The 12,764-nt window shown below is 37.4% G+C and overlaps 1 protein-coding gene, 1 long non-coding RNA gene and 1 pseudogene across 5 annotated transcripts; 2 read left to right on the top strand and 1 right to left on the bottom strand.

Annotated features, from left to right (window-relative positions):
- Positions 1–12,764, top strand: part of LOC112169770 — an 81,513-nt pseudogene that overhangs the window by 55,614 nt on the left and 13,135 nt on the right.
- Positions 2,281–3,465, top strand: LOC121049908. The gene is made up of 2 exons (XR_005801612.1): positions 2,281–2,857; positions 2,945–3,465. It is a non-coding gene; the product is annotated as an uncharacterized LOC121049908 (long non-coding RNA).
- Positions 6,111–10,728, bottom strand: LOC112170384 (TMV resistance protein N). 4 transcript variants are annotated; one of them, XM_024307646.2, is made up of 5 exons: positions 10,599–10,728; positions 9,800–10,298; positions 8,502–9,591; positions 8,112–8,390; positions 6,111–8,019 (listed from the first exon to the last, which is right to left on the bottom strand). In XM_024307646.2, the coding sequence occupies exons 2-5, from the start codon at positions 10,273–10,275 to the stop codon at positions 6,262–6,264; spliced, it is 3,603 nt and encodes a 1,200-aa protein (XP_024163414.1). In that variant the 5' UTR covers positions 10,276–10,298; positions 10,599–10,728; the 3' UTR covers positions 6,111–6,261. The 4 variants fall into 4 exon arrangements, with proteins under 4 accessions (XP_024163414.1, XP_024163415.1, XP_040364253.1 ...); XM_024307647.2 differs by having other exon boundaries at positions 9,800–10,294; positions 10,598–10,681; XM_040508319.1 differs by having other exon boundaries at positions 9,800–10,290; positions 10,599–10,656.

Below are 12,764 nucleotides of genomic sequence, written 5' to 3'. Positions count from 1 at the left end.
TTATGGAGCTGGGTCTAGTTACAATGGCAGTAAAGGAATATGGGAGAAAATCTGGGGAATAAATGCACCGCAAAAAATCAGGGTATTCATGTGGAGAGCAATACATGGCTTTCTCCCATGTGCAACAAATTTAAAGCAAAGAAGGATTCTTGATGACCCTAGCTGTTGGTTTTGTAGGGGCCCTCTCGAAACAGCTTTGCATGTTTTGTGGGACTGCCCAAAAGCCAAGAAGACATGGAAAAAGACTTTTTTGAGTGGGGTGTGTAAGGTGTGGCAGATGCCTACTTTCTTGGACCTTGTTCACCACGTGTACACTACAGCAAATGAAACAGAGTTTGAGTCCTTTTACATTACTGCTTGGTGGATTTGGCGTAACAGAAACCTTGGTAGACATGGTGAGAAAATTATGAAACCAGCTGAAGTTGCACAATTGGCGTCTGAATGGCAAAACGAGTATGCAAGCTTGAGTTGCACCAAGTCAGGGGGAAAAGTTGTGACTGACCAAAATAAAGTTGTCTGGAACCCACCACAACAGGGACATATTAAGATGAATTTTGATGGAGCTTGTGACTAGAAGAATGGGATATGTGGCCTGGGCGTTGTCTTCAGAGACCACCTAGGTGGTTTGAAAGGTGCATTGGCTGTCCCACAAGTAGGAAATCTCTCTCCTAGGTCGGTAGAAGCTCTAGCACTTCTCCACGGGCTTCGTTTTGCTGATCATGTTGGCTTCTCCAATATCGAAATCGAAGGTGATGCTCTCTCAGTCATCAACACGTTGCATGATAATTTGGAGGTTCTTAGTTTTGAAGGTCATATTATTGATGAAGTTAAGTCTTTAGTTCAGTCTTTATTTATTTGTAGTAGTCACTTTGTGAAACGTGTTGGCAATCAGGTTGCCCACCGTTTGGCAAAGGATGCTTTAAAAGTCAGTTCTCCTTTGCTTTGTTTGGAGTCAGGGCTGTTGTGGCTCCATGAGTCGATTAGTAAAGATTTCCAGTGTGGAGTATAGTGTGGTTGATCTAGTGTTTTGCAACCATCATGGTTGTTTGCACAGGTGATTGATCCTTAAATCGTTGTAAGCAGTTTATATTAATGAAGTTCTCTCTTGATCAAAAAAAAAAAAGGTTTTCCAAAATCTTCATCATTTTGTTTGCAACCCATGTTAATCGTTTCACGTTAGGTTTTTGAAATCTTCAGGTTCATTATTATATTTGCAACCCATGTCAATTGTTCACATTAGGTTTTTTTAAATCTTCATTATTATACTCATGTCAATCAGCTTTTTTTAATCTTCATTATTATATTTACATTATATATTTCAAATTTATAATAAATAAAATAATAAAGAGAATTAGTTAATGGTGTCATACTACAGAAACCCTAATCTAACGGGTGGAAGTAAATGTAAAAAGTGAGTGAATAGTATTTTAAATAATTATTGTTTATTTACATTATGTTGGTGTGGAAAAATTTGATAGAACATCTCTTCACATACTTTGCTGACTGTAGTAAGAATGAAGATTTCTTAGTCAAGAAGTTGCTTTTAAAGATATCTTCTGGATTCGATTGGCATTAGCAAGTCAAGTTTTGATAAGGGGATACCTGCAATTGACTCTTTGATGCATAGGTTAGTGAGTGTTTAAGTTTTAATGAGTGAAGTAGAAATTGACTGCTTCCCTTAATTGTTCACCATACTAAGTATTTATATGTGAGCATGAGCGGATATCTTGGTTAATGTGTGTAGTGATATGCAATTTTCGCAAGTCACCTATTAGTGGGTCCATAACGTCACTCTTAAAATGACGTGAGGGAGGTCCTCTCGCTTATCGCAGATTAGTTGAGCTAAACAATTCTTTCTTACCTAGGTTGATTCCGAGTGGATTCGTCCTAGAGGAAATTTCTTAAATAGGTTGGGCTGCTTCTCTTCCGGTCCATTTATTGATTAGGAACCTATTCCAATACTTTACTATTACTCCCCTGTCTAAACTTATCCATTTATCAGTCATTTGGATGGTAAATAATTAAGTTTCTTACTTTTTACTTCTGTTTAAAATCATTTACCGGACCAAAAGTTGACTTTTTGTGTTCAGTTTTTAAGGAAACTTTCTTCTGGACAGTTGTAGAGTACATTGAACTAAGTTCGTGGACATATGGCAAGCTGAAATCAGAATTCGTAAGAATAGGTTACGGTCTACAGAAATTTATTTCGGAAACTTTTCTAAGGGCAAATTTGACAATTCACTTCGTTAGTAATTAAAGGGAGAATACCCTAGCCTTTTTCTTATTTTCCCCTTCTCTGAGTTCTCTCATTCTCGGCCGCACGGGCCTCTCTCTCTTCTTTCTCTCCTTCCTCTCGTCATCCCTATTATTGCTGGAAAAGACTCCATCCGGCCACCATTTATTGACACCGCCACCACCAATTGAACCACAACACAAATCCGATCAAAACCGGAACCTCACTGTGGCCGGGGCCCGCCTGCAACCACTGGACGCGAGCATCACAATTTTCGCCGCCTTGTTCTTCGATCTTCGTCAGCTTCCGGCCTTCTTTTCAACACACCGCCACCTTGGAACAACTCAGCAGACAAGGAGGAGCAAAACCCAGAGGTTCCGTTACCCACTGATGCCGAGCGAGGCTGTACTCGCCGTCGCCGGAAACTGGGATTCTGCAAGGATCAATTCGTCGTCTCCGGCGATATCTGTGCTACACAACCACCATTAATGGGATCAGCATCTCCCTTTTCACCAAAACCCTCTGGTTCCGACCTCCAATTCCGGCTAGAAATGCCGCACGCGCCGCCGCTGGCGCGTGGAGCACCGTGGCTCCGTTGCCAGATTTCCAGACAACCTTTATTAGGTAACTTATCGTCCTTTATCTTCTGTTGGAGCTTCTAGTTGATGTGGAATGAAAACCTAATCTATTGTGTTTAATTTGGAATGAGAGGATTGGTGATCTTCTCCGTTTTGGAGATTTGGAGAAGGGGAAGCTATTTAGTCAGTTTCGATTGCAATCGACTAAGGTAAGGATGATGTACAGAATTTTGTATTGGATACAAATTGGTTGAGGGTTGATTGTTAGTCTTTGCTATGATTCTGGGGTTTCGAATGGTGGATGGTAGCGGAATGCAATGAGGACAGATTGGTCTCTAATTTGGAAAGAAGAAATGGTGTTGATCTCTACCAAGCCGCTGGCTTTGATGTGGTGATGGTAAATTCTAGTGATTTATTATTGAATGGATGTAAGTTGGGATGTGTGAACGTATCATCAGAAGAATAAGAGTTTGGTTGTTGGAACTAAATAAATCAAAGTGGAAGGATGCTTAATTTCATGAGCAAATTGTTAAAAGAATTTCGGACATGACTTCAATTAAATGTGGATTGGATAATTGGAAATGGTGTAGATAGTTATAGGATTAATTTCAGGTTACTTATTTCAATTTTAGGTCAATCTTCATCTTCATATTAGTTCTTATTCTTCTAATTTCTCAATTTTAATCGATCGTGTCTAATTCTTGAATCTCTATTCAATTCTTCTGTTAAATGATGACGTGGCAGGAGACAGAATTATGAAAATATATATATATCTCTTCAATTTTCTCAATATAAAGGAAGAGAACATGCCCCTTTCAAAAAAAAAAAAAAAAAAGGAACAGAACACATGAAAAGCTTTCCGTGTCATCGGATCGAACCAAGGCATCAATTACAAGTGTATACGTCACTTTAGAGGAGCCATACCTCTGTTCTCCTTCATTCTCACCAAATCAGTAATTCCACCAGAGACGGAGATATTGTCCACTCGACTTCAACTGATCAAACGAAAACTCAATGCCCTGTCCAACTTTCCAAGAGCACAAAACCCTTCAATCAGAGTGTTGAAAGTTACTATACTTGGACTAATACCATCCCTCTTCATTTCTCACAAACTTCTCAGCTTCCCATACCCTCATTTCTCGGCACAACCCACCAATTAGGATGTTGTCTGTGATCGCATTGCAGGCCATTCCTCTCTCACGCATTTCATCGAACAGGTTCAAGGCACTATTTTTCCATCCATGCAACAGCCACTGATCAAACAAGTATAAGTACGCATATTAGGAACAACCTCATTAATCTTCATCTTCTCATACAACTCAAATCCTTCTTTATTCCGACATTTCTTGAAAAGCCCATCAATCAATACAGCATATGTATACTGATTAGCAAAAAAAACCCAGCTCCCCCATTTTACAAAACATCTTCGTTGCCCTCTCTAAATTACCATTCTTGCAACACCCATATGTGTATGTAACCACATTCGGAGACCAACCCATTTCCTCCAACTCATCAAAAACCCCAAGACCCCCTATCCAATTCACCACCTTCGCAGCAGCAACTTTTTATAACTATCCCAAGACTATACAAATCCAATCCCACCTTACCTTTAAACTCTTTTTTTGTTTTTTAATCTTTTTGGTTCCAGCTACTATTTTCATGAAGAGAATGAGAACTAGATCACAAAGAACGTAATTGTCATACAATGATCACTTGCTGATCATGAATGCTAATTAGGACACAAATTTAGGGAATGAACAACCTTGCTCCTCTAGTCTTCCATCAAGAAGTATTCAGATTTTTTTCTACCATAGTCAGCGGCAATTTTCAAGGCAGAATCAGACAAGCTGAAGGAATCACCCGTTTCCAATTTTTCATAGAGCAGCAGCGGTTCCCCCTGCCATTGCCCCAAAAACCAAACCATTCACCCAATCATCCTTTCCTCGATATCTTTGAATTCCAGTGTGCAGAAGTAGCAATAAATGCAATAAATGCAAATTGCAAGGTACACCTCGCAACCCAGTTTGCCACAACCAGCACGATCTATTCCATTGAATAAACGAGCATCGTGGGGAGCGGAGCATAAACCCCAAACCATTGAATAAACGGCATCGGAAGAGCACGGCGCGACGTCGTACGAGTGATCCTCCATCACTCCGCCCCCCAAGGGAACTTGGACAGGTTTGGTGAAGCTCATAGAAAATTGAAAAGAAAAAGATTAGTTTTTTTTTTTTTTTTTTTTTTCCACTTAGGTTTGTTAAGGGGTATTATAGGAATTTAATAATTCTCTCTCTTGCCGTGTCATTACTTAACGGAAGAATTGGATGGAGTTTCGGGAATTGGACACAGCTGATTAAAATTGAGAGTGCAAGAGTAACTTTGATGAAATTAGAAGAATAGAGACTAACATGAAGATTGATCCAAAGTTAGAGTAGATAAACTGAAATTAATCCAATCCATAGTTATATTGTGAGACCGGAAATAAATCAAAGTGGGAGGATGCTTAATTTCATGAGCAGATTGTTAAAAGAATTTCGGACATGACTTCAATTAAAGGACAAGACGAAGTAACAATAAGTTCAAGGACCTGTGTCGTATGTGAAATGAGCTTTGTAGTTGTAAAGTGACGGGTATAGAATTTATCATGGCTTGTTAATTAGTTTTTGACTAATTGGAGAATGAACCGAACTATAAGTTGTAGTTAAGGACCGAGTGTGACTACTTGAGAATCGAGCGAAGAATTGTTGAGCGGTTATGTTATGACATGGAACCATTCTGTGATAAAACATGATGTTGGAATTGTTGCTCCTTTGGATTTTAATATAATTGGTCAAAACACAATGATGCTATGGACACCATTAATATTGAGTTGGTAATATTGAGTTGGGAATGCAAGATCTCAGTTGATTGCTTGCTTGTGACAACTTACATATGTAAATAGCTAGAATTGGAATGGGATTAACAGCAAGGGATTTTAGTTCATGAAACTGGAATAATTGGACTATCAGAATAATCATTGACTTTAATGGAATACATACGAGGCAAAGGAGCATAACGACATTTTAAATGTTTCCACCAAACATTAATAAGTACAAAACAAAAATTGACCAAATTCCAAGCAAGGTAGATAATTTGATTCCCAAGATCGGAAGACATAAAAAAATGTGCAATGCACTTAGAAATTTGATCGCTCCTCCTTTTTCTCGTAAAGCAAGATGAGTGGACTTTTCGTTTATTGTAATTACAAATTCTGTGCCAATTTGTTTTTCAAGATATATGACAATAAAATAAAAGAGACATTCAAAATTTACAAAATATTACTGCTTCATTGAGCCACCAATAGGCATAATCAACTACCGGGAAAGAAAATGCACGTGCAAATACAAGAATTCTTTTTTTTTTTTTTCACAAAAAAAAAAAGAAAAAAAGAAGAAGGAAAAATAAAAAGCATCAACCATGTTTCGGGTCATCAATATAAGAGATTCCACTGGGTCCTGCGCCGTCAAAGTGGTGATGTTTAATTCTCTTTGGATGAGCCAAATTTGCACTACTAGATGCTGCAACATCATCGTCATCATAGTGTTGAAGGCCTCGTTTGGTATTAATGCGAACATTGTGCTGCTTCAGTAGTGTTTCCCCAAGCTCCTCCACATCTTCCTCATATACCATACGGACCGCACACTTCTTCACTTGCACAGTTTCCTCACTCATTATTTTGTTACCATCACAGTAGCGAGGTTGAAATGAGAATACAAGCGGACCGTAGATATCTGACCACTTATTTTTTAAGTAGAATTGATGACGGGGTTTATAGAAGAACGAAATGTGATCCAATACAGGTTGACCCCATTCTTTCCCAAACACTGGACTACAGCAATACTGGGGTAGTTCCCCACTGGCCCTAAATTCGCAATGAATGTACCACGGAACAGAAGGTGGGAGTGGTTTGAGGAGTCTAAAAACGAAACAGCCGGCCAATCCCATCCACTTGTTACTAAACCAACCTGGATGCAGCTCTATAGTTATTGAAGACCCCACACTTTGGTGATTGTACCACTCTGGAATTTCATTTCCAGGACCAACAAATTGAAATGTTTCACGATCAAAAAATGCTTTACTCTCAAGGTAGCGGGTTAGCAATGGAAGTGCTATACTCTTACAGCTCTCATTCTCCACCATTTTGAAACAGTTAACAAACCTTCCTTTTAGCACCGAATGGTATTGTCTTATTTGATTGGCCAATGTATCTAATGAACTGCAGTCGCCAGCGCTTACAAATACATGAGATGGAAGCTCTGGTAATGTCTGAAGCTTGCAACACCAATTCAAGTAAAGATATTGAAGTCTAGAGAGTTGGCCGAAGCTCTCAGGTAGTCTAACAAATTGATTTCTGCTGAGATTGAATTTTTTTAATGAAGACAAGCATCCAAAATCACTGGGCATTGCTTCTTCAGAAAGATTGCAGTCACTTAGATCCAATTCAGTTAATGAATGCAAACCAGACAAACAAGGCAACGACAATCCCGCTGGAATGTGACTTCTTTTTCGCAATAACTGAAAGGGGTCGAACATCATATTCCATGATTTAGGTGACCGTGCTTTACATCCAGCAAGCGATAATTCTTTGAGGTTTTTTAAAAGACCAATAGAGGAGGGCACTTCTCTTATGCCAGTTCCACTCACATCAAGCTTCTGCAAACAAGCAACATGGCCCAACTCATCTGGCAATTTGTCAAGCTTTGAGCAACCAGAAAGATTGAGAGATTTGAGAGATTTTAAGCCATCTACACTGCTTGGAAGACGCACAAGATTCTTGCAGTCTTTCAAGTTCAGCACAGTAAGTCTTTCAAGCACTTCAGTAGATGTAGGTAGTTCTTTTATGCCAGTGCCATTCAGATAAAGCTCCTCCAAACACTCCAAATGACACGTGTCATTAGGTAGTTTGTTAACCTTTGAACAACCAGAAAGATTAAGAACTTTGAGAGACTTGAATCCACCTACACTGCTTACAAAATGCACAAGATTCTTGCAATCTTTCAAGTTCAGCACAGTAAGTCTTTCAAGCACTTCAATTGTCGGGTCAACCTCATACAATCTTATACAACCTTCAAGATACAAAAACTCGAGATATGGCATACCTTTAAAGTTTGGGGTGCTGACAAGATTCAAAGAGTGACTCAGATTAATGGTTTTCAAGTTGCATAAAGGCTGCATGACAAGTAAAAACCAAAGAAAAAATTAGGTTCCTTGATATATTCAACAATTATTATAACAGAACGATAATAGTGATTATAGTATACCTCCGTTCCTATCCGAACATGTTTAATACAACTATGAGACAAGCTTAGTTCGAGCAGCTTCTGAGGGTTGAAATGTGATGGCAGGGATTTTAACGGATACCTCGTCCAATCAAGAATCCGTAAACTATTGGGAAGATATTCAAGCCCCTTCGGCAGGTTCCCATTCTCAATCTTCAGGTATCTCAATTTGTTCATCATTGAAAATGATCTTGGAGTCACATCCATGTCCACTCCTGACTCTGTTGAGTCCACATATATGCCTTCTACTGCTTCAGTTCCCTATCAACCAAATTTTATCATACCATAAAAAGCAGATTATTAGACTGCCTTGTCATATAATTTACAAGCAAATAATAACAGTTAAAATTATTCATGTACTAAATTTCTTACAGTATTTTTGGTCATGACATCTTCGACATCTTTAAGAAGCCACAACCTACTCCACCTGCCCGGCTCGTTAGGAGATTCCCGGTGGACAATTTCCCATCCCATTTCTTGGAGCAAATCGTGCATCCTTAGTCTTCCATGCAAAACAGTCAAGAGAGATCTTTCGATAAGAACTTTTATTCCAATAATTGCAGAAAAATCGCAACTGTTTAGTACTCCTGTCACTCGATCTTTGTCCTCTCCATTAAAGAAACATGCAATGTCTAGGAAAATTTTCTTCTCTTCAGAGTCTAGATCATTGTAACTTATTTCAAGTATGCCAAAAATTTCCAAGTTACAAACTCTTCCCAGTTTTCTCAGTGCACTGTTCCATTCACTAAGATCTCTTCCATGCAAAAATGAACCCAGTACTTCTAGAGCTAAAGGAAGACCTTTGGCATAACTGATAAAAGATTCTGACAAACCAAGAAAATCTTCTTCAGGGTGACCTCTTTTGAATGCTTTCCAGCTAAAAAGCTGAAGAGAATCAACATCATTTAATTCTTCAACCTTCAATCTTCTCTCCACTCCATGTCTAATCAATAAATGCTCATTTCTAGTTGTGATTAGAACTCTGCTTCCTGAACCAAACCACTCTAGGTTTCCAGCCAAATATTCTAAATGACTTGAATGGTTCACATCATCAAGAATGAGAAGAACTTTTTTGTCACCTAACAACCTCCTTATAATCGTGGCTCCTTCATGAAGGTCTGATATGTTGGCCTTCTTTTTCAAGATCCCATAGAGAAGTTGCTTTTGTAAATTAAGTAGACCACTTTTTTCAACAGAGTTTCTAACATCGGTAACAAGGAAACTAAATTCAAATTCACAAGAGATTCTCTCATACACTGCTCTTACCATAGTAGTCTTACCAATCCCGCCCATTCCCCATATACCAATGAAGCGGACGTCATCCACCCCTACATCTAAAAGGAAATTGACTGGCTGCAATCTTGAGTAAATTCCAACTAGATTTTCTGCAAAACTGAATAATATAGGTTGCAATTTTGTCCATATAACTTCAACAATATCTCTTATGAGCTTTGATTCATACCTGCAACATAGAATAGACTAAACTTATCATCAGGAATTTAGTTTCTGAAAATGTCTCTGCATTGGACTTGATTTCTTTTATATTCTTGTAATGGTATTTAAAAAGCCTCATAAGCTAAATGATTATCTGCCTATATTATTTGTGAATAACATAATGAACGCAATACTTAACTTGTACATGTAAATTAGACAAAAGAGTATATGCATACCATTCCTTTGAATTCCACCCTGAAAAACTAGCCACTTCAGTTAATGCAGATCTCCACCTCCACACTTTCTCCTTGTCATCGCTAAACCTTTCTTCATGATTAGCAAAGGCTTCACCAAAACTCCCTGTTTGCTTTCGTACAACAGAGGGATCAACATCATAAAAAATTGGCAGCACAGTTTTTCTTGCTTTCATGCATTTAAGAATTCTCACAAGTTCATCCAAGCACCATGTCGAAGATGCATAATTTTGTGAGAGAACAATGAGGGCAAATCTCGATTCTTCAATTGCAGCAAAAAGTGCTGGAGAAATAGCTTCCCCTTTGTGAAGTTCAGGATCATCCTTGAAAGTTGTGATTCCTTTATCATCCAATGCAGTGTATAGATGGTCTGTAAAAGCCTTTCGAGTATCCTCGCCTCTAAAACTCAAAAAGACATCATATTTCCACCGAGGAGGTGAAGAGCTCTCTGTGCTCATTTCCAATTGAACCTACTGTCTTGCTGCATAGAAAATAGAAATAATGATGGATTTGTAAATCCACTATGTATAAACGTTCATTCTAATAAATGAATCGAGTATGAAGCGGTAAACATTAGTTGCTTTGCTTTTTGGTGGGAAACTAATTTGATCACAAGTAATTTTGAATAGCAATTCATAAACAGTCGGCATTAAAGCCTCTTTTGCAAACAAAGCTGCAGAAATACTAGGGAAAAAAAATTAAACGCCAAATATTATACTGAAACGAATAATAGATATATAGCAAAACAACGTAAATAAGGAGAGATTAATGGAGCTCTAACCTGAGTTTGGGGTCAATTTGAAGTTGCGGTTCAGTATTCAAATATGGGAATCACGTAGCAGCAGTACTTGAACAGAAAATATAAGTCAGCTGAGACTGAGATCGACTAGTGTAGATTTAGTTGAAAGAAATGGGTGAGACTCCGGGGTCTTCAGACTTTACCAGTCAGTTAGTGCGATCCAAGTCAGCTGGGGCCCACTCATTTGTTTTGTTGTTCCAAGCAGGCTCGAACCCATGTCAATCGCTTACATAAGGTTTTTGAAATGTTCATTATTATATTTATATTATATATATATATTTTTTATCAAGTATTTATATTATATCTTACCCATTTACAATAAATAAATTAATAAAAATAAATGGTCAGTTAATGCGATCCAAGTCAGCTGGGGCCCACTCATTTGTTTTGTTGTTGCAAGCAGGCTCGAACCCATGTCAATCGCTTACATAAGGTTTTTGAAATGTTCATTATTATATTTATATTATATATATATATATTTTTTTTATCAAGTATTTATATTATATCTTTCCCATTTACAATAAATAAATTAATAAAAATAAATAGTCTGTTAGTGCGATCCAAGTCAGCTGGGGCCCACTCATTTGTTCTGTTGTTGCTCGAACCCATGTCAATCGCTTACATATGGTTTTTGAAATGTTCATTATTATATTTATATTATATATATATATATATATATTTTTATCAAGTATTTATATTATATCTTTCCCATTTACAATAAATAAATTAATAAAAATAAATAGTCAGTTAGTGCGATCCAAGTCAGCTGGGGCCCACTCATTTGTTTTGTTGTTGCAAGCAGGCTCGAACCCATGTCAATCGCTTACATAAGGTTTTTGAAATGTTCATTATTATATTTATATTATATATATATATATATATTTTTTTTTTTTATGAAGTATTTATATTATGTCTTTCCCATTTACAATAAATAAATTAATAAAAATAAATAAATAGTGTCATGGAAAAAGATTTTTTTTTTTTAGTGAATAGTATTTTGAATAATTATTGTTTATTTACATTATGTTGGCATGAAAAAATTCGTTGGAATATTTCCTCATCTACTTTGCTGACTGTAGTAAAAGTGAAGACTTCTTAGTTAAGAAGTTGTTTTTAAAGATATCTTTTGGATTCGATTGGCATTAGTAAGTCAAATTTTGAAAATGAGGTACCTGCAAAAGACTTTCTGATGCATAGGTCAGTGAGTGTTTAAGTTGTAATGAGTGAAGTAGAAATCAATTGCTTCCTGTAATTGTTCACCATACCAAGTATTTATAGGTGAGCCTGAGCAAATATCTTGGTTAGTGTGCGTAGTGATGTGCAATTTTTGCAAGTCACCTGTTAGTAAGTCTATAACGCCACTCTTAAAATGACGTGGGGGAGGTCCTCCCGCTTGTTAAGAATTAGTCAAGCTAATCAATTCTTCCTTACCCGGATTGATTCCGAGTGGATTCGTCCTCGAGAGAATTTCTTGAATAGGTCGGGCTACTTCTCTTCTTGTCCATCTATTGGTTAGGAACCCATTTCAATATTTTACACTCACACTACTCCTTTTTTTTTCTTCCGCATTAATTCAGAGTGCGGGAAGGAAAAATTTATTGCACTCGTTGTCAACATTCGCCAACATCATTACTATGTGAGAATTTACATCACTTGTCTTCAGGTAATTCGCGTTCCCATGATTATCATAATAGGGTCTTCAACACCAATTACTTCAACATGATCCACCTCTGCACGATTCTCCTGGTGGATTTTTGATAACAATTTCTTTAACATGACCCACTTTTGCATAATTCCACTGATATTGATGGTTTCTCCTTCATTGAATCTTTCACAAGACTCTATGGTGTCTTGTTGATCCTTATCTATAAATTGGAGTGAGTTATTTTTGGGCTATCTTTGTTTTCTGCAAGCAGTGCATTTATGAATCAAAGTTAAAGCTTATATTTTCTTTGTGCATCTTTTTCTTTATACGGTTATACACGAGGTCCAAGCACGGAAAGGAATAACTCTTTTTTTTTCTTTTCTCTTTTTTGTGGGCCATTAGTTCTCGAGTGTATTTTTACTGATGAAAAATAGTGTAGATTTAATGATGGGGACGAAGAAGTATGCTGAGACATGTAAAAAGCTTGATTAAGAGGTTTTCAA

Source organism: Rosa chinensis, chromosome 6 (assembly GCF_002994745.2).
Source record: "Rosa chinensis cultivar Old Blush chromosome 6, RchiOBHm-V2, whole genome shotgun sequence".
In the NCBI taxonomy this organism is placed as follows: Eukaryota; Viridiplantae; Streptophyta; class Magnoliopsida; order Rosales; family Rosaceae; genus Rosa; species Rosa chinensis.
This window is presented reverse-complemented; position numbering and strand designations above follow the sequence as displayed.